This window comes from Ylistrum balloti, unplaced genomic scaffold, assembly GCF_031769215.1.
Source record: "Ylistrum balloti isolate Yb309-2 unplaced genomic scaffold, AGI_CSIRO_Ybal_v1 Utg372036, whole genome shotgun sequence".
NCBI lineage: Eukaryota > Metazoa > Mollusca > Bivalvia > Pectinida > Pectinidae > Ylistrum > Ylistrum balloti.
Window position 1 is genome coordinate 105591 of NW_026782986.1, and position 22959 is coordinate 128549.

Here is a 22959-nt window from a genome sequence, read left to right on the forward strand (position 1 = left end):
CACTCAGTAAATACTAATGGAAAGTGTGGTTAGATAAAAGGTTGTCACTCAGTAAATACTAATGGAAAGTGTGGTTAGATAAAAGGTGGTCACTCAGTAAATACTAATGGAAAGTGTGGTTAGATAAAAGGTTGTCACTCAGTAAATACTAATGGAAAGTGTGGTTAGATAAAAGGTTGTCACTCAGTAAATACTAATGGAAAGTGTGGTTAGATAAAAGGTTGTCACTCAGGATATTCAAACGGAAAGTGTGGTTAGATAAAAGGTTGTCACTCAGTAAATACTAATGGAAAGTGTGGTTAGATAAAAGGTTGTCACTCAGTAAATACTAATGGAAAGTGTGGTTAGATAAAAGGTTGTCACTCAGTAAATACTAATGGAAAGTGTGGTTAGATAAAAGGTTGTCACTCAGTAAATACTAATGGAAAGTGTGGTTAGATAAAAGGTTGTCACTCAGTAAATACTAATGGAAAGTGTGGTTAGATAAAAGGTTGTCACTCAGTAAATACTAATGGAAAGTGTGGTTAGATAAAAGGTTGTCACTCAGTAAATACTAATGGAAAGTGTGGTTAGATAAAAGGTTGTCACTCAGTATATACTAATGGAAAGTGTGGTTAGATAAAAGGTTGTATCACTCAGTAAATACTAATGGAAAGTGTGGTTAGATAAAAGGTTGTAACTCAGTAGTAGTTTAGTACAGGTGGTCACGTAATGGAGGTTGTAGTTTAGTACAGGTGGTCACGTAATGGAGGTTGTAGTTAAATACAGGTGATCACATGGTGGAGATTGTAATTAAATACAGGCGGTCACGTAGTAAAGGTTGTAGTTAAGCTAAGGTGGTCATGTAGTGGGGGTTGTAGTTAAGTTCAGGTGGTCGCGTAGAGGAGGTTTTAGTTAACTACAGGTGGTCAAATAGTGGAGGTTGTAGTTAAGTACAGGTGGTTAGGTAGTGGGGGTTGTAGTTTAGTACAGGTGGTTACGTAATGGGGGTTGTAGTTTAGTACAATTGGTCACTTGGTGGAGATAATAGTTAGGTACGGATGGTCACGCAGTGGAGATAATATTTAGGTACGGATGGTCACGTAGTGGAGATAATAGTTAGGTACGGATGGTCACGTAGTGGAGATAATAGTTAGATACGGTTGGTCACGTAGTGGAGATGATAGTAAGGTACGGATGGTCACGTGGTAGAGATAATAGTTAGGTACGGATGGTCACGTAGTGGATGTTTTAGTGAAGTACAGGTGGTTAGGTAGTGGAGGTTGTAGTTAAGTACAGGGGGTTAGGTAGTGGAAGTTGTAGTTAAGTACAGGTGGTTAGGTAGTGGAGGTTGAAGTTGAGAACAGGTGGTGAGGTAGTGGAGATTGTAGTTAAGTACGGGTGGTTAGGTAATAGAGGTTGTAGTTAATTACAGGTGGTGAGGTAGTGGAGGTTGTAGTTAAGTACAGATGGTGAGGTAGTGGAGGTTGTAGTTAAGTACAGGGGGTTAGGTAGTGGAGGTTGTAGTTAAGTACTTGTGGTTAGGTAGTGGAGGTTGTAGTTAAGTACAGGTGGTTAGGTAGTGAAGGTTATAGTTAAGTACTTGTGGTTAGGTAGTGGAGGTTGTAGTTAAGTACAGGTGGTTAGGTAATAGAGGTTGTAGTTAAGTACAGGTGGTGAGGTAGTGGAGGTTGTAGTTAAGTACAGGTGGTTAGGTAATAGAGGTTGTAGTTAAGTACAGGGGGTTAGGTAGTGGAAGTTGTAGTTAAGTAGAGGTGGTTAGGTAGTGGAGGTTGTAGTTAAGAATGGGTGGTTAGGTAGTGGAGGTTGTTGTTAAGTATGGGTGGTTGGGTAGTGGAAGTTGTAGTTAAGTACAGGTGGTTAGGTAGTGGAGGTTGTAGTTAAGTACAGATGGTGAGGTAGTGGAGGTTGTAGTTAAGTACAGGGGGTTAGGTAGTGGAGGTTGTAGTTAAGTACTTGTGGTTAGGTAGTGGAGGTTGTAGTTAAGTACAGGTGGTTAGGTAGTGAAGGTTATAGTTTAGTACTTGTGGTTAGGTAGTGGAGGTTGTAGTGAAGTACACATGGTTAGCTAGTGGAGGTTGTAGTTAAGTACAGGTGGTGAGGTAGTGGAGGTTGTATTTAAGTAGAGGTGGTTAGGTAGTGGAGGTTGTAGTTAAGTACTTGTGGTTAGGTAATGGAGGTTGTAGTTAAGTATATGTGGTTAGGTAGTGGAGGTTGTAGTTAATTTCAGGTGGTTAGGTAGTGGAGGTTGTAATTAAGTACAAGTGGTTAGGTAGTGGAGGTTGTAGTTAAGTACAGGTGGTTAGGTAGTGGAGTTGTAGTTAAGTACAGGTGGTTAGGTAGTGGAGGTTGTAGTTAAGTACAGGTGGTTAGGTAGTGGAGGTTGTAGTTAAGTACATGTGGTTAGGTAGTGGAGGTTGTAGTTAAGTACAGGTGGTTAGGTAGTGGAGGTTGTAGTTAAGTACAGGTGGTTAGGTAGTGGAGGTTGTAGTTAAGTACAGGTGGTTAGGTAGTGGAGGTTGTAGTTAAGTACAGGTGGTTAGGTAGTGGAGGTTGTATTTAAGTACAGGTGGTTAGGTAATAGAGGTTGTAGTTAAGTACAGGTGGTGAGGTAGTGGAGGTTGTAGTTAAGTACAGGTGGTTAGGTAATAGAGGTTGTAGTTAAGTACAGGTGGTTAGGTAGTGGAGGCTGTAGTTAGGTACTGTTGGTTAGGTAGTGGAGGTTGTAGTTAAGTACAGGTGGTTAGGTAATAGAGGTTGTAGTTAATTACAGGTGGTGAGGTAGTGGAGGTTGTAGTTAAGTACAGGTGGTTAGGTAATAGAGGTTGTAGTTAAGTACAGGGGGTTAGGTAGTGGAAGTTGTAGTTAAGTAGAGGTGGTTAGGTAGTGGAGGTTGTAGTTTGTGGTTAGGTAGTGGAGGTTGTAGTTAAGTACAGGTGGTTAGGTAGTGGAGGTTGTAGTTAAGTACAGGTGGTTAGGTAGTGGAGGTTGTAGTTAAGTACAGGTGGTGAGGTAGTGGAGGTTGTAGTTAAGTACAGGTGGTTAGGTAGTGGAGGTTGTAGTTAAGTACTTGTGGTTAGGTAGTGGAGGTTGTAGTTAAGTACAGGTGGTTAGGTAGTGGAGGTTATAGTTAAGTACTTGTGGTTAGGTAGTGGAGGTTGTAGTGAAGTACACATGGTTAGGTAGTGGAGGTTGTAGTTAAGTACTGGTGGTTAGGTAGTGGTGGTTGTAGTTAAGTACAGTTGGTTAGGTAGTGGAGGTTGTAATTAAGTACAGGTGGTTAGGTAGTGGAGGTTGTAGTTAAGTATTTGTGGTTAGGTAGTGGAGGTTGTAGTTAAGTACAGGTGGTTAGGTAGTGGAGGTTGTAGTTAAGTACAAGTGGTTAGGTAGTGGAGGTTGTAGTTAAGTACAGGTGGTTAGGTAGTGGAGGTTGTAGTTAAGTACAGGTGGTTAGGTAGTGGAGGTTGTAGTTAAGTACAGGTGGTTAGGTAGTGGAGGTTGTAGTTAAGTACAGGTGGTTAGGTAGTGGAGGTTGTAGTTAAGTACTGGAGGTTAGGTAGTGGAGGTTGTAGGTAGTGGAGGTTGTAGGTAAGTACTGGTGGTTAGGTAGTGGAGGTTGTAGTTAAGTACAGTTGGTTAGGTAGTGGAGGTTGTAGTTAAGTACAGGTGGTTAGGTAGTGGAGGTTGTAGTTAAGTACAGGTGGTTAGGTAGTGGAGGTTGTAGTTAAGTACAGGTGGTTAGGTAGTGGAGGTTGTAGTTAAGTACAGGTGGTTAGGTAGTGGAGGTTGTAGTTAAGTACAGGTGGTTAGGTAGTGGAGGTTGTAGTTAAGTACAGGTGGTTAGGTAGTGGAGGTTGTAGTTAAGTACAGGTGGTTAGGTAGTGGAGGTTGTAGTTAAGTACAGGTGGTTAGGTAGTGGAGGTTGTAGTTAAGTACAGGTGGTTAGGTAGTGGAGGTTGTAGTTAAGTACTTGTGGTTAGGTAGTGGAGGTTGTAGTTAAGTACAGGTGGTTAGGTAGTGGAGGTTGTAGTTAAGTACAGGTGGTGAGGTAGTGGAGGTTGTAGTTAAGTACAGGTGGTTAGGTAGTGGAGGTTGTAGTTAAGTACAGGTGGTTAGGTAGTGGAGGTTGTAGTTAAGTACAGGTGGTTAGGTAGTGGAGGTTGTAGTTAAGTACAGGTGGTTAGGTAGTGGAGGTTGTAGTTAAGTACAGTAGGTGGTTGGAGGTAGTGTAGTTAAGTACAGGTGGTTAGGTAGTGGAGGTCGTAGGTAAGTACAGGTGGTTAGGTAGTAGAGGTGGTTGCAGTCAAGTACAGGTGGTCACGTAGTGGAAATTGTAGTTAAGTACAGGTGGTTAGGTAGTGGGGGTTGTACAGGTGGTTAGGTAATGGGGGTTGTACAGGTGGTTAGGTAATGGGGGTTGTAGTTTAGTACAGGTGGTTAGGTAGTGGGGGTTGTAGTTAAGTACAGGTGGTCACGTAGTGGAGGTTGTAGTTAAGTACAGGTGGTTAGGTAGTGGAGGTTGTAGTTAAGTACAGGTGGTTAGGTAGTGGAGGTTGTAGTTAAGTACAGGTGGTTAGGTAGTGGAGGTTGTAGTTAAGTACAGGTGGTTAGGTAGTGGAGGTTGTAGTTAAGTACAGGTGGTGAGGTAGTGGAGGTTGTAGTTAAGTACAGTAGTGGTTAGGTAGTGGAGGTTGTAGTTAAGTACAGGTGGTTAGGTAGTGGAGGTTGTAGTTAAGTACAGGTGGTTAGGTAGTGGAGGTTGTAGTTAAGTACAGGTGGTTAGGTAGTGGAGGTTGTAGTTAAGTACAGGTGGTTAGGTAGTGGAGGTTGTAGTTAAGTACAGGTGGTTAGGTAGTGGAGGTTGTAGTTAAGTACAGGTGGTTAGGTAGTGGAGGTTGTAGTTAAGTACAGGTGGTTAGGTAGTGGAGGTTGTAGTTAAGTACAGGTGGTTAGGTAGTGGAGGTTGTAGTTAAGTGGTGGTTAGGTAGTGGAGGTTGTAGTTAAGTACAGGTGGTTAGGTAGTGGAGGTTGTAGTTAAGTACAGGTGGTCACGTAGTGGAGGTTGTAGTTAAGTACAGGTGGTTAGGTAGTGGGGGTCGTAGTTTAGTACTTGTGTTTAGGTAGAGGAGGTCGTAGGTAAGTACAGGTGGTTAGGTAGTGGAGGTTGTAGTTAAGTACAGGTGGTTAGGTAGTGGAGGTTGTAGTTAAGTACAGGTGGTTAGGTAGTGGAGGTTGTAGTTAAGTACAGGTGGTTAGGTAGTGGAGGTTGTAGTTAAGTACAGGTGGTTAGGTAGTGGAGGTTGTAGTTAAGTACAGGTGGTTAGGTAGTGGAGGTAGTTAAGTACAGGTGGAGGTTGGAGGTTGTAGTTAAGTACAGGTGGTTAGGTAGTGGAGGTTGTAGTTAAGTACAGGTGGTTAGGTAGTGGAGGTTGTAGTTAAGTACAAGTGGTGAGGTAGTGGAGGTTGTAGTTAAGTACAGGTGGTTAGGTAGTGGAGGTTGTAGTTAAGTACAGGTACAGGTGGTTAGGTAGTGGAGGTTGTAGTTAAGTACAGGTGGTTAGGTAGTGGAGGTTGTAGTTAAGTACAGGTGGTTAGGTAGTGGAGGTTGTAGTTAAGTACAGGTGGTTAGGTAGTGGAGGTTGTAGTTAAGTACAGGTGGTAGGTAGTGGAGGTTGTAGTACAGGTGGTTAGGTAGTGGAGGTTGTAGTTAAGTACAGGTGGTTAGGTAATAGAGGTTGTAGTTAAGTACAGGTGGTTAGGTAGTGGAGGTTGTAGTTAAGTACAGGTGGTTAGGTAGTGGAGGTTGTAGTTAAGTACAGGTGGTTAGGTAGTGGAGGTTGTAGTTAAGTACAGGTGGTTAGGTAGTGGAGGTTGTAGTTAAGTACAGGTGGTTAGGTAGTGGAGGTTGTAGTTAAGTACAGGTGGTTAGGTAGTGGAGGTTGTAGTTAAGTACAGGTGGTTAGGTAGTGGAGGTTGTAGTTAAGTACTGGTGGTTAGGTAGTGGAGGTTGTAGTTAAGTACAGGTGGTTAGGTAGTGGAGGTTGTAGTTAAGTACAGGTGGTTAGGTAGTGGAGGTTGTAGTTAAGTACAGGTGGTTAGGTAGTGGAGGTTGTAGTTAAGTACAGGTGGTTAGGTAGTGGAGGTTGTAGTTAAGTACAGGTGGTTAGGTAGTGGAGGTTGTAGTTAAGTACTGGAGGTTAGGTAGTGGAGGTTGTAGTTAAGTACTGGTGGTTAGGTAGTGGAGGTTGTAGTTAAGTACAGGTGGTTAGGTAGTGGAGGTTGTAGTTAAGTACAGGTGGTTAGGTAGTGGAGGTTGTAGTTAAGTACTGGAGGTTAGGTAGTGGAGGTTGTAGTTAAGTACTGGTGGTTAGGTAGTGGAGGTTGTAGTTAAGTACAGTTGGTTAGGTAGTGGAGGTTGTAGTTAAGTACAGGTGGTTAGGTAGTGGAGGTTGTAGTGTTATTGTTGATTTGCGTGATAGATAATTGATTTATTTGAGATTTTCTGTAAATAGCAGAATATTTATTTCAGGTTAGCTGTGATGGCGACCAAAGACAAGGAAGACAGTTTGGATCTTCATGCAATGATGGAGGATATAAACTGTATCATGTCAACTAGATACACACTAGTTGAGATATTGTATGCAGTTGTTGTCATGTCCCTGTTAGTTGATGATGATGATGAAGCCGATGCAACTATGGTTGTGGGGTGTATAGGTGAAGGAACTGACGGCTTCATGTATACTGAAGCATGTAGTGCTCTCGACATTATTATATCTTGTTCGAGAGATTTTGTAGCGTATGAGCATCATATGCCGAACATTTCCGCAAAAGTTTGGTTGTGTCAGATGCAATCGTGCACAACAGATTCTGGGTATGTTCACCTCCTAGTAAAACATCATGGAAAGGCATTCTTTCCATCTTGCCTAGGTGATGATATCTCAATACTGGATTATGATGAAACATCAGAGTGTTATTATTTCACTAATGCAGTGAATGCAAAAATGCTACGCAATTTCGGTTCATATGGTTTGTCCTCTGGTGTCGACATTTTGGGACCGTGCCTGGCCCTCTCAGAAGTGAATGAAGATATGAACTTGAACATGGTTGTAGGAATGAAGTGTTCCGAATGGCCGTCAGTGGCTGCCGAATGGATATCGCGAGAAAGATCGAACGGATGGCCACCAAGAGGGTTTATAGATCAACAAATTATGCGTGGTTGTCACGTAGTTCCTGTTGGTTGCAAGGGATGCGAACAAACACATCGAGACTGGAGAATTTCGTTTGCACATGTGGAACAAGAAATAGTCCACAACATGACCGCAAACCAAATGAAATGCTTCATATTGCTGAGACAGTTGAAGAAATTCTTTTTCAAAGTCAAAATACCAGACGTTATAACTTCCTACATCATCAAGACAACACTGTTCTGGACTATAGAGCAATCATCTCCAGAACTTTGGCAACCGCACAAACTCTCTACAGCAGTTAAAGTTTGCCTGAACAAGTTAATCTTGTTCGTACAGAATGACTTCTGTCCACATTACTTCATCAGAACATGTAACCTGCTTTTTGGAAGATATTCTCTAGAGAATAAGAGTAATGTCTTGCAAACTTGTTTGGAAGCCAGACGTAATCAAATGAAAATTTTGTGCGAAACTCCCCCGTTCGCAAAAGCCTTATCTCTCCGACACCGGGGCGAGCAGCTTTCCAAACAAAGGGCTGGTCAGTTGAAATCAGACGCAGATGAATGGTCTGAGGCAAAATTTCATTCCACTGATGTAAAACGCATCTTAGAAGACCTACTGCAAGACGAGTTGCGACAGATATTATCAACAAAAGACACCACACTTAAGTTAGAGGAATATTGTATACGTGTTAGACAGCAAATTGACGACTCCTGTTTTAAAAGCAGACAAAGATGTAAACAAGAAATGAGGAAATGCCGAAAGCTCATACATGACGTCACAGAACGGTTACTCCACATATGTTGGCTGGGACCGGCAAACCGGGAGGAATTACTTGACGTCTCTGCATTTCTTAACGATGAAGAGGACGTGAACAACATCTCCAACACCTGTCACGTGCTCATGTTGACTGAAGACTATTCCAGGTGTCATGATATACTTGGGAAGTTCATCACAGCTCAAAAACGAAAAGATTATAGAAGACTGCTGAAATTAGAATACTATCCAAAAGAACTCCAAGTGAAAAGAGAAGACATCAACCGGCATATCATTGGCGCCGGCGAAGAACTACTTAACATCTCAGATTTAATATTTCTACAAATAGAAGAGAACACTCTTCCTACTCCACTTCAAACTGAATTCTGTCAGATTGTGATAGGCCATCCGGAAGTTGATGCAGTGCCCGAAGATAGACCAACCGTCGTTGTAGATCCACTCGTTTACATCTGTTTCTTGAGGTTCTGGTGCAGCATGAAGATGGACCAAAATATTGAGAAGCTGAAGGCCCGGGATGATATGGCGTGGTGCTGTGGTGTTTGTACCATATCACAGAAATCAGTGGCCCTGAATCTACTGGCGTTTTGTCATTGTCAGCTCGAAGAGTACGAAGGGGCCTTTGAAGCGCTTTGTCGAGCATTCAGAGAGAAACCTGCAAAGTGTTCCACACTTGTGCATATCGCATGTTTGATAAATAATAGACTATTATAGCCATTTGACAAATATAACGACGATAATGCGTAAATGAAGATATTGACATTTGCACGGCAGGTTCACAATATGACGTAGGAAGAAACATCATGATGACGATTGCTGGTGATGATGATGGTGACAGTGAAGTTTACTTTTTATAACCTATGTTTCTCTGGTAACAGAGATTTTTATATCTTGTGAACAGCGTTCATATGGTACCGTGGATTTTATGTTGTATACTTTCTATTCACAGTGTTTTATGTTTAGTCCACCAAGTTCATTGTAACAGTCAGTTTATGCTGACACATAAAGTAACTCTTTGTCACGGGAATACATTACTGACATCAAAAATGCTTGAATCCGGGAATTTGAAAATTTATGTTTTTGTTATGTATGTTATAGTGAAAAGTGAATTCAATAACATTTTTTTTTATGTTAAACAGATTTTTCCAATAAAAAAGTAATCTTTTTGTACTTTTTTGCTGTTTTTTTTTCTTTTGTGAATATTCAATTAGACTCAAATTAACTTACTTTACTGCTTGGACTCTGTGAGGAACGGAAGAAACTATAGAGTTATATGGTAAAATGTACACTGAGACACGATAGATGTTGCTACGCCCTATAATGAAGGTAGGGTTAACTTTATAATATCAGCTATATATAGGATCTTAAGTGAGTTTTCATTGGAATCGAGATTTCATGAAACCAGCTTTGGAAGTATTTCATTAAAAATTTTGCAAGCCTTGGTGAGCATACCTTAAAACTTTGAAACAAGTTACATAATATATCATATTAAATGAAAACAATTTAATCTATGTTTTACTACATAAGTCCGACAGATCACTATCTGACAGGTTTAAAAGTAAAAATGTGGACAACATGAAACGGAAGCTGTCATTTGTTGTGTCATGTTGAATTAGTGATGTAAGGTGATTATCAATATTATGACAACATAATAGATTTCTGATTTGCATAGCCATTAAAAAAACGCACAATGGTATATAACACAAGTGACAAAGGCAGGAAAATATTACACGGGGAAATTCACCGGATAGCAGGCCAATTATGTGACCAAATGAAAATTATTTATCGAAATTGGGAACATGGACACAGCTGTGAAAAAGTTATGATCGTTGTGCTGATAGATTGTAGGTTGGTATAAACCTGATGATAGAGTTTTAATGGATTCGGTAGATAGTGATTTATGATGAAATATTTCTTATTTTGTTTTAAATTAAGTTGATATATATTTGATAAAGTCCTTATATCAATGCAATAATTACGAGTAATACGTAAGATAAACAGGTGTTCCATACATATAATGATAACATGGGGTTCCCAAACATTTAACAAATAAAAATCCAGGAAACAATGGACATATAATTATGGGATACTTCTCCCCAGTATAGTGAGTCAGTGATACCTCTCCCCGGTATAGTGTGTCAGTGATACCTCTCCCCAGTATAGTGAGTCAGTGATACTTCTCCCCAGTATAGTGAGTCAGTGATACCTCTCCCCGGTATAGTGAGTCAGTGATACTTCTCCCCAGTATAGTGAGTCACTGATACTTCTCCCCAGTATAGTGAGTCAGTGATGCCTCTCCCCGGTATAGTGAGTCATTGATGCCTCTCCCCGGTATAGTGAGTCAGTGATGCCTCTCCCCGGTATAGTGAGTCAGTGATGCCTCTCCCCGGTATAGTGAGTCAGTGATACTTCTCCCCAGTATAGTGAGTCAGTGATACTTCTCCCCGGTATAGTGAGTCAGTGATACTTCTCCCCGGTATAGTGAGTCAGTGATACTTCTCCCCGGTATAGTGAGTCAGTGATACTTCTCCCCGGTATAGTGAGTCAGTGATACTTTTCCCCTAGTGTATGAGTCAGTGATACTTCTCCCCTAGTGTAGTGAGTCAGTGATACTTCTCCCCTAGTGTATGAGTCAGTGATACTTCTCCCAAGTGTAGTGAGTCAGTGATACTTTTCCCCTAGTGTATGAGTCAGTGATACTTTTCCCCTAGTGTATGAGTCAATGATACTTTTCCCCTAGTGTATGAGTCAGTGATACTTCTCCCCAGTGTAGTGAGTCAGTGATACTTCTCCCCAGTATAGTGAGTCAGTGATACTTCTCCCCGGTATAGTGAGTCAGTGATACTTTTCCCCTAGTGTATGAGTCAGTGATACTTCTCCCCAGTATAGTGAGTCAGTGATACTTTTCCCCTAGTGTATGAGACAGTGATACTTCTCCCCAGTGTAGTGAGTCAGTGATACTTCTCCCCAGTGTAGTGAGTCAGTGATACTTTTCCCCTAGTGTATGAGTCAGTGATACTTCTCCCCAGTGTAGTGAGTCAGTGATACTTCTCCCCAGTGTAGTGAGTCAGTGATACTTTTCCCAATTGTAGTGAGTCAGTGATACTTTTCCCAAGTATAGTGAGTCAGTGATACTTTCACCCAGTGTAGTGAGTAAGTGATACTTATCACCCAGTGTAGTGAGTCAGTGATACTTTCCCCTAGTGTATGAGTCAGTGATACTTCTCCCCTAGTGTAGTGAGTCAGTGATACTTTTCGCCAGTGTATTGAGTCAGTGATACTTTTCGCCAGTGTAATGAGTCAGTGATACTTTTCGCCAGTGTATTGAGTCAGTGATACTTTTCGCCAGTGTAGTGAGTCAGTGATACTTCTCCCCAGTGTAGTGAGTCAGTGATACTTCTCCCCAGTGTAGTGAGTCAGTGATACTTTTCCCAAGTGTAGTGAGTCAGTGATACTTTTCCCAAGTATAGTGAGTCAGTGATACTTTCACCCAGTGTAGTGAGTAAGTGATAATATCACCCAGTGTAGTGAGTCAGTGATACTTTCCCCTAGTGTATGAGTCAGTGATACTTCTCCCCTAGTGTAGTGAGTCAGTGATACTTTTCGCCAGTGTATTGAGTCAGTGATACTTTTCGCCAGTGTAATGAGTCAGTGATACTTTTCACCAGTGTATTGAGTCAGTGATACTTTTCGCCAGTGTAGTGAGTCAGTGATACTTTTCCCAAGTGTAGTGAGTCAGTGATACTTTCACCCAGAGTAAAGAGTTAGTGAATTTTTCCCTGACGTGACTCAGTGGTTTATGTCCCCTGCAATGAGTCCGTGTTTAATTTTCCCTGTAATGAGTCAGTGGTTTATTTCTCCTCTAATGAGTCAGTGATTTATTTCCCCTGAATGAGTCAGTGTTTTTTTCCTCTTAAAGGAGTCAGTGATTTACTCTGTAATGACTCATTGGTTTATGTCCCCTGAAATGTGTCAGTGATTTCCCCCTTTATAGAGTGAGTGGTTTATGTCTCCTATAATGAGTCAATCATTTATTTCTCTGTGATGAGTCAGTGGTTTATTTCTCATGGAATGAGTCAGTGGTTAATTTCCCTTGTAATGACTCAGTGATTAATTTCTAATGTAATGACTCAGTGGTTAATTTCTCCTGGAATGAGTCAGTTATTTTATTTCCCTTGTAATGAGTCAGTGTTTTATCTCCCCTGTAATGAGTCAGTGGTTTATCTCCCCTGTAATGAGTCAGTGGTTTATCTCCCTTGTAATGAGTCAATGGTTTATCTCCCCTGTAATGAGTCAGTGGCTTATCTCCCCTGTAATGAGTCAGTGGTTTATTTCCCCTGTAATGAGTCAGTGTTTTATCTCCCCTGTAATGAGTCAGTGTTTTATCTCCCCTGTAATGAGTCAGTGTTTTATCTCCCCTGTAATGAGTCAGTGGTTTATCTCCACTGTAATGAGTCAGTGTTTTATCTCCCCTGTAATGTGTTAGTGTTTTATCTCCCCTGTAATGAGTCAGTGGTTTATCTCCCCTGTAATGAGTCAGTGTTTTATCTCCCTTGTAATGAGTTAGTGGTTTATCTCCCCTGTAATGAGTCAGTGGTTTATCTCCCCTGTAATGAGTTAGTGGTTTATCTCCCCTGTAATGAGATAAGGCACATGCTGCCATTGTTAGTACAGATTTTAAATTGAGAGATAAAATATTTCAAAATGCATCCAAAACAGTTATTTTTATAATATTAAGAATACAAAGCCCCTGAATGCAGCAATACTTATAAAATACAAAATCTGAAGCACACAATGTGTATGAGCTATTCTTAATGAAATATGTTTGATATACAACATTGATGTACAGTTTAAACAGTCGTTATATTTTGGGATAGAATGGCGGTTTACACTTTGCATAAAGCAAAATTATCAAGGCAGTTTCAAACTAACAGATTAAAGAAAGGATAAAAACCAGGGGAAAATTAACTTATTTGCCAACATTAAATAGGTTTTGAATTAATTATATATACAATTTCACAAGATTGGGCATGGGATAGAAGTTATTTCCAGATCAGCGACTTAGTCTGTCGTTGTTACTGCATTACCGTCCAGAACCGAACCGTAACAGAGTATGTCCCTCATGCTGTGTCTGTAGGCCCTGAACAACATAGAGTTGATTGTAGTCTATTGCATGTAAAACGTATTGCTTTAAAATTTCTTTCTCGTTTACATTTCCTTAGAACACTAAATTAGAAAATATATTAGAAATAAGATGAAAACAAAAATCCGGTGAATTATTCAAACGTATGCTAGTGTTCTTTTTATCATGTATATATACAAATACATCATTAACGTTAAAATAAGTACCTTGTTGAGAATGTGGCAGCATTTCAAGGACCCAATGCCTCAGTTAATATTGAAAAAAATGAATAAAACAAGAGGCCAAATGGGCCCCTTTCGGTCACCTGGTATTTAATGTTCATCAAGCATACGATCAATGTTCATAACAAATACATTATCACGTGCACCATTGGCATTTAAAGTGGTCACATTCAATCAGTATTAGCAAATCATTTTTAGCCGATTTAGAATCAGTATTAGCCAATTTAGATCAGTATTAACCAATTTAGAATCAGTATTAGCCAATTTAGATCAGTATTAACCAATTTAGAATCAGTATTAGTCAACTTAGATCAGTATTAGCCGATTTAGAATCAGTATTAGCCAACTTAGATCAGTATTAGCCGATTTAGATCAGTATTAGCCAATTTAGATCAGTATTAGCCAATTTAGATCAGTATTAACCACTTTAGATCAGTATTAACCAATTTAGAATCAGTATTAGTCAACTTAGATCAGTATTAGCCGATTTAGAATCAGTATTAGCCAACTTAGATCAGTATTAGCCGATTAAGATCAGTATTAGCCAATTTAGATCAGTATTAGCCAATTTAGATCAGTATTAGCCGATTTAAATAAGTATTAGCCAATTTAGATCAGTATTAGCCAATTAAGAATCAGTATTAGCCAATTTAGAATCAGTATTAGCCAATTAAGAATCAGTATTAGCCAATTTAGATCAGTATTAGCCAATTAAGAATCAGTATTAGCCAATTAAGAATCAGTATTAGCCAATTTAGATCAGTATTAGCCAACTTAGATCAGTATTAACCAATTTAGAATCAGTATTAGCCAACTTAGATCAGTATTAGCCAATTTAGATCAGTATTAACCAACTTAGATCAGTATCAGCCAATTTAGATCAGTATTAACCAATTTAGAATTAGTATTAGCCAACTTAGATCAGTATTAACCAATTTAGAATCAGTATTAGCCAACTTAGATCAGTATTAACCAATTTAGATCAGTATTAACCAATTTAGAATCAGTATTAGCCAACTTAGATCAGTATTAGCCAATTTAGATCAGTATTAACCAACTTAGATCAGTATTAGCCAATTTAGAATCAGTATTAGCCAATTTAGATCAGTATTAGCCAATTTAGATCAGTATTAGCCAATTTAGATCAGTATTAGCCAATTTAGATCAGTATTAGCCAATTTAGATCAGTATTAGCCAATTTAGATCAGTATTAGCCAATTTAGATCAGTATTAGCCAATTTAGAATCAGTATTAGCCAATTAAGAATCAGTATTAGCCAATTTAGAATCAGTATTTGCTAATTTAGATCAGTATTAGCCAATTTAGAATCAGTATTAGCCAATTTAGAATCAGTATTAGCCAATTAAGAATCAGTATTAGCCAACTTAGATCAGTATTAACCAATTTAGAATCAGTATTAGCCAACTTAGATCAGTATTAGCCAATTTAGATCAGTATTAACCAACTTAGATCAGTATCAGCCAATTTAGATCAGTATTAACCAATTTAGAATTAGTATTAGCCAACTTAGATCAGTATTAACCAATTTAGAATCAGTATTAGCCAACTTAGATCAGTATTAACCAATTTAGATCAGTATTAACCAATTTAGAATCAGTATTAGCCAACTTAGATCAGTATTAGCCAATTTAGATCAGTATTAACCAACTTAGATCAGTATTAGCCAATTTAGAATCAGTATTAGCCAATTTAGATCAGTATTAGCCAATTTAGATCAGTATTAGCCAATTTAGATCAGTATTAGCCAATTTAGATAAGTATTAGCCAATTTAGATCAGTATTAGCCAATTTAGATCAGTATTAGCCAATTTAGATCAGTATTAGCCGATTTAGATCAGTATTAGCCAATTTAGATCAGTATTAGCCAATTTAGATCAGTATTAACCAACTTAGATCAGTATCAGCCAATTTAGATCAGTATTAACCAATTTAGAATTAGTATTAGCCAACTTAGATCAGTATTAACCAATTTAGAATCAGTATTAGCCAACTTATATCAGTATTAACCAATTTAGATCAGTATTAACCAATTTAGAATCAGTATTAGCCAACTTAGATCAGTATTAGCCAATTTAGATCAGTATTAACCAACTTAGATCAGTATTAGCCAATTTAGAATCAGTATTAGCCAATTTAGATCAGTATTAGCCAATTTAGATCAGTATTAGCCAATTTAGATCAGTATTAGCCAATTTAGATCAGTATTAGCCAATTTAGATCAGTATTAACCAATTTAGATCAGTATTAGCCAATTTAGATCAGTATTAGCCAATTTAGATCAGTATTAGCCAATTTAGATCAGTATTAGCCAATTTAGATCAGTATTAACCAACTTAGATCAGTATTAGCCAATTTAGAATCAGTATTAGCCAATTTAGATCAGTATTAGCCAATTTAGATCAGTATTAGCCAATTTAGATCAGTATTAGCCAATTTAGATCAGTATTAGCCAATTTAGATCAGTATTAGCCGATTTAGATCAGTATTAGCCAATTTAGATCAGTATTAGCCGATTTAGATCAGTATTAGCCAATTTAGATCAGTATTAGCCAATTTAGATCAGTATTAGCCAATTTAGATCAGTATTAGCCAATTAAGAATCAGTATTTGCTAATTTAGATCAGTATTAGCCAATTTAGATCAGTATTAGCCAATTTAGATCAGTATTAGCCAATTTAGATCAGTATTAGCCAATTTAGATCAGTATTAGCCAATTAAGAATCAGTATTTGCTAATTTAGATCAGTATTAGCCAATTTAGCATATTTTGTCAGGCTTCATCTTAGGAACTCATCAGTCAAACACAATGCTTCTTCACTTTTCGTTAATTAGAAGAAATCGTTTTGACATTTCAACAAATTTGACCCCTGTGACTTTTTCCAAAAATATCTGGCTTTTATTACAGCAAACTAACAGCCAAATACAGTGACGTTTCGTTAGTGGTAATGAAAAGAAGTCGTTCAAAAAGAAAAGTTGATGGTGGACAGACGGACGGGCAGACGGACGGACGACAGACAAACGATGGACGCCGAACCATGACAAAAGCTCATTAGGCCTTCGGGCCAGGTGAGCTTAAATGATAAAGAAACAGGCACAAATACGAAATTTCAACATTGTTGTTGTTCAGGATAAGTTACGTTCTGCATTCCATTCATCAATAAAACCCTTCTAAAACGACGCTGTGTATGGATACTGCAGATAATGTTTGTCATAGATAGATCAAAGGTGAATTCAATTAACTACTAGAATCAGAGAATTAAGGGTATAACTCGTTTGTGATGGAGAGCACTTTTGGACCCTAACAAACGCTTCAACACCACTCAGTGTCTAAAGAATCGGTAAGAAGGATTAAACAGGTTTAGAAAAGGTACACATGTTCTGAAAAAAACTATTATTTTGGAGGAGTTGCATTTTAGATAATAATATACTCTAAAGACGATGATAATTTTGGAAAGTTTGTATTGTTTTATGATTATATACTCTGATGATAATCATTTTGGAGAGACTGTATTTTCTAGAAATGATACACTTGTGCTATGAAGGTAATTATTTTAGAGAGACTGTATTTTCTAGAAGTGATACACCTGTGCTATGAAGGTAATTATTTTGGAGAGACTGTATTTTCTAGAAATGATACACTTGTGCTATGAAGGTAATTATTTTGGAGAGACTGTATTTTCTAGAAATGATACACTTGTGCTATGAAGGTAATTATTTTGGAGAGACTGTATTTTCTAGAAGTGATACACTTGTGCTATGAAGGTAATTATTTTAGAGAGACTGTATTTTCTAGAAGTGATACACCTGTGCTATGAAGGTAATTATTTTGGAGAGACTGTATTTTCTAGAAATGATACACTTGTGCTATGAAGGTAATTATTTTTGAGAGACTGTATTTTCTAGAAATGATACACTTGTGCTATGAAGGTAATTATTTTGGAGAGACTGTATTTTCTAGAAATGATACACCTGTGCTATGAAGGTAATTATTATGGAGAGACTTATTTTCTAGAAATGATACACTTGTGCTATGAAGGTAATTATTATGGAGAGACTGTATTTTCTAGAAATGATACACCTGTGCTATGAAGGTAATTATTTTGGAGAGACTGTATTTTCTAGAAATGATACACCTGTGCTATGAAGGTAATTATTTTGGAGAGACTGTATTTTCTAGAAATGATACACCTGTGCTATGAAGGTAATTATTTTGGAGAGACTGTATTTTCTAGATATGATACACCTGTGCTATGAAGGTAATTATTTTGGAAAGACTGTATTTTCTAGAAGTGATACACCTGTGCTATGAAGGTTATTATTTTGGAGAGACTGTATTTTCTAGAAATGATACACTTGTGCTATGAAGGTAATTATTTTGGAGAGACTGTATTTTCTAGATATGATACACCTGTGCTATGAAGGTAATTATTTTGGAGAGACTGTATTTTCTAGAAATGATACACTTGCGCTATGAAGGTAATTATTTTGGAGAGACTGTATTTTCTAGAAATGATACACCTGTGCTATGAAGGTAATTATTTTGGAGAGACTGTATTTTCTAGAAATGATACACTTGTGCTATGAAGGTAATTATTTTCAAGTTGGTGTATTTGTTAAGATATTTATATGTTTGTAGGTTTAGCGAAAATTTTCGAGACTGGGATGGAGAAGAAACATGATAAATTAAATCTTGGAATTAACATAGATAGAAAATCACACTTGTTGATGACTTTGAAGAAAAGTTCGCCGAATTTAATTAAGATGTCAGTTAAAACTAAAACAATAAATAAAAACTATGAGAGACCTTTCAATCATTCTTACCTGCCTCCTCACATTCCTGCCCTGTGTATCCTGCTGCACAAATGCAGCTGGAGCCAAAGCGTTCTGTTTGACATGTTCCTCCGTTCTTACAAGGCGAAGTGTTACTGGAAGCTGATAATCAGTAGACAAAATGTGAGGAAAGCCAGCCCCAAAATAGCATAAAGCATCTACATGCCAACTGTAATATTAAACCCAACTGAAACATAGGTCTCAAATCATATCACAGTTTTATTTTCGTGAGTGAATTAAATGTCTTAGGAAGCTACAAAGAAGTTGATATGGGTTCAAAGTAGTTTGATACAATTTTTGATGAAATGGTTGAAAAGGCGTGTCGTAAGTGGAAAAGTAGATCTCTTCAATAGTAGGGAATAAGTATAAGATATTTAACAGAGTTATCCCCCTTTGCATAGGTGTTACCAGATTTTTACCAGACAATCGGAAGCAGTTCTCCAGTGGAGAAATGGAATTACGGCCCTGAACTAAACAGATACTACTTGATATCCTAATGAATGAATTATAGTTTTTTTTCCAATTGCATTTAATTGTAGTGTAGATTCAATAAATTTCAAATCAAGAGGTAGGATTGTGTGCCTTGCCTTATTCGGAGGAGGGTGCGCAAACAGTGTTTCAAGATGTGGGATTTTTCACTAGTCGGGACTGTGGTCTGGAATGTACATCAATGATTTTCAAAATCCTGTTTTACATTTATAATATTGACAGCGGAACTTGAATAATATTAAACATTCTAAAAGTGTAGTTTAGTTTCATCTATACAGTAAATATTGAAATATTGGTTTAACCTGAAAAGAATGATTTGAAACGGAGTGGATATTTACACATGACCTCATTATAGCACAAACAATCGTATTAATATTAAAACAAAATAAAAGTAGTTTAAACACACAAGACTGCGTGCGCAACTTAATTTATCATATATGTGTATGTATAAGACATATGTTGAACTTCCGTGAGTGAGAATCATCGGATTTTATTTTCAGCTTAGTTAAGTGTTTGTGTTAATTAAACCTCATAATAAAAGCGCGTGCAGCGATTCTGTAAACAGGTTTCCAAAACAGATGACTGCATAGAAACCCATTTTAAAGATACTAAAGCTGTTTAAACGACGACATCTTAACATTTCAACTCCGGACCGCGCCCGATGATAGGAATTTTGTATATATTGTTCTCATCTGTAAATGTGACCTTACTCTCTTGAACTGAACAAGCTTTACATGGCGGGTGTCGTTCATGAAGCAGAAGACGCTTAGTCTTTCGGAACTTCCAGTCTAATTCTCCTTGTATTTTTTACAGGAGTTTCCTTGTATATCTTTCGTTCATTATTATTTTCCCCTTGTTTTATTGAATATGAGTTTAGATATTCGATATAAGGGACATAACTCTAACAAAAATACACCATTCTTACTTCTTATGTGATCTTTGTTCAACAAGCACCAATATTTTATCATAACTGGTGATACGGGTTTACAAATTTAAGATTTCCAGTAGAGTTATTTGGAACTTCAAAGTCCATCACATATACAGTTCTGAATAAATATCATATTAATCGTTCTGACGGTTAAAACAGAGAATAACTTGTATAATGACGGATACAACAGGGTATAATCTGTATGGTGACGGGAACAACAGGTTATAATCTGTATGGTGACGGGTACAACAGGGTATAATCTGTGTGATGACGGGTACAACAGGGGGTAATCTGTATGGTGACGGATACAACAGGGAGTAATATGTATGGTGACGGGTACAACAGGGTATAATCTGTATGTTGACGGGTACAACAGGGTATAATCTGTATGGGACGGGTACAACAGGATATAATCTGTATGGTGACGGATACAACAGGGAGTAATATGTATGGTGACGGGTACAACAGGGTATAATCTGTATGTTGACGGGTACAACAGGGTATAATCTGTATGGGACGGGTACAACAGGGTATAATCTGTATGGTGACGGATACAACAGGGGGTAATCTGTATGGTGACGGATACAACAGGGAGTAATCTGTATGGTGACGGGTACAACAGAGTATAATCTGTATGTTGACGGGTACAACAGGGTATAATCTGTATGGCGACGGGTACAACAGAGTATAATCTGTATGGTGATGGATACAACAGGGGGTAATCTGTATGGTGACGGATACAACAGGGGGTAATCTGTATGTTGACGGGTACAACAGGATATAATCTGTATGTTGACGGGTACAACAGGGTATAATCTGTATGGTGATGGATACAACAGGGTATAATCTGTATGGTGACGGGTACAACTGAGTATAATCTGTATGGTGACGGATACAACAGGGGGTAATCTGTATGGTGACGGGTGCAACAGGGTATAATCTGTATGGTGACGGGTGCAACAGGGTATAATCTGTATGGTGACGGGTACAACAGGGTATAATCTGTATGGTGACGGGTACAACAGGGTATAATCTGTATGGTGACGGGTACAACAGGGTATAATCTGTATGGTGACGGATACAACAGGGTGTAATCTGTATGGTGACGGGTACACCAGATTTTGTTTACACCAGATAACATTCTCCTAACTTTACATGTCAGCTGGGTGTTTGTTTACATCAGATAACATTCTCCTAACTTTACATGTCAGCTGGGTGTTTGGTTACACCAGATAACATTCTCCTAACTTTACATGTCAGCTGGGTGTTTGTTTACACCAGATAACATTCTCCTAACTTTACATGTCAGCTGGGTGTTTGTTTACACCACATAACATTCTCCTAACTTTACATGTCAGCTGGGTGTTTGTTTACACCAGATAACATTCTCCTAACTTTACATGTCAGCTGGGTGTTTGTTTACACCACATAACATTCTCCTAACTTTACATGTCAGCTGGGTGTTTGTTTACACCAGATAACATTCTCCTAACTTTACATGTCAGCTGGGTGTTTGTTTTACATCAGATAACATTCTCCTACCTTTACATGTCAGCTGGGTGTTTGTTTACACCAGATAACATTCTCCTAACTTTACATGTCAGCTGGGTGTTTGTTTACACCAGATAACATTCTCCTAACTTTACATGTCAGCTGGGTGTTTGTTTACACCAGATAACATTCTCCTAACTTTACATGTCAGCTGGGTGTTTGCTTACACCAGATAACATTCTCCTAACTTTACATTTCGTATTCCATACTGATTTACACATAGAGTCGCAGGAGTGCCAATGTCATGTGTCACGACACACCAGTATGACACTTGCCTGTGTAATTCATTTCTAAAAATTAGTCGTTATGTTGTAATATGCAGAGATCAGTAAGTACGGATACATATACGATAAGGCATAATGGTGATTGCACAAAATGTACAAGGGAAAAACACCTTTCAACAGAAATTTAGAAAATGATAGAGCCAGATAAAAAAATTAAACTACAACGTACAGCTGTTTCGTCCTTATAGGACTCGTCAGTGATACTACATCATACAGCTGTTTCGTCCTTATAGGACTCGTCAGTGATACTACATCATACAGCTGTTTCGTCCTTATAGGACTCGTCAGTGATACTACATCATACAGCTGTTTCGTCTTTATAGGACTCGTCAGTGATGTTATATGATACAGCTGTTTCGTCTTTATAGGACTCGTCAGTGATGTTATATGATACAGCTGTTTCGTCCTTATAGGATGTTGACGAGTTGTTAGCTGGGAGTAAACACAGACGAACATGCTGCTGCCATGCTGTTTATTAGAATGAAAAACGAGGCTACCTCGGTTACATAATCTTGCAGATTGAATACAGATTATTTAGGCGAAACGTAATAGTGTATCAACATAGGACTCGTCAATGATGTTATATGATACAGCTGTTTCGTCCTTATAGGACTCCTCAGTGATGCTACATCATACAGTTGTTCCGTTGTGACGCTAAAAGCCTATATTTCAAAACTTAGGAGGTGACTGAAGAAATTTAGTTAATTTTTGATAATTTCAAAAGAACGTCAAGTATGTTTGTAAGTCTGAATAGTGCACTATTCGAACGACAAACATTATTGTTAGAGACAGACATTGTACATAATTGACACATAACGTAATATTATTCACTACCTGAAGCTTCATGGTTATTACAGATACCTAATCCATATTTTGTTTCCACTATATAAGTAATACGATATGTTATGTTCACCGTAGATGAAGCGGAAGACGCTTTCCCTTCCAGACATCCTGTCTTTTCTCCATGCATGGTATGATTGGTCTTTACATCTTTCTGCTGGAAACAATTCTTCTACTTATTTTATTTACATGCCGGTATTTTGTTTCATCGATCGACGGGGCTCTGACCGCCTTTATCGTTTGAATTCATTTCTTTTAGAAATACCATCAAAACAGCCAGACAGTATATGTCTTTCTATATATCACAAAAGAAAATTAATAGACACACGATATTTAAGAGTCTATCGACTAAATTTGTTTTTATTTTGTATGACAAACATTAATCTAGTTACTAAATTAAGAGGTATATACAGTATGGAAAAAGAATTGTACTAAAACAAAATGAAAATAAATATTGTAACCAACTACAAAATTAATAAGGAAACATATCTTCTTTAAAGTGTTTGCTAAACACAAGATCCCCATCACACTTAAAAAAAAATCCACAAAAAAACAAAAGAACGTGTCATCCAACACTGTATCAGTGTGTTGTTTGGCCTTAATATCTATGTATATGGTTTCATACTCAGAAAAGAAAAATGTACGAACTTGATATAAGAATGATTTTTAAAAAACCCGCTAATTTACGAATAACG

General features: G+C 38.0%; 1 protein-coding gene across 1 annotated transcript; it reads left to right on the forward strand.

The window, feature by feature from the left end:
* The first annotated feature begins 6790 nt into the window (after positions 1-6790).
* On the forward strand, positions 6791-8793 carry LOC132564181 (uncharacterized). The gene has a single exon (XM_060228854.1). It carries the CDS (start codon positions 6810-6812, stop codon positions 8670-8672), a length of 1863 nt encoding a protein of 620 aa, XP_060084837.1. The 5' UTR covers positions 6791-6809; the 3' UTR covers positions 8673-8793.
* The last annotated feature ends 14166 nt before the right edge of the window (positions 8794-22959 follow it).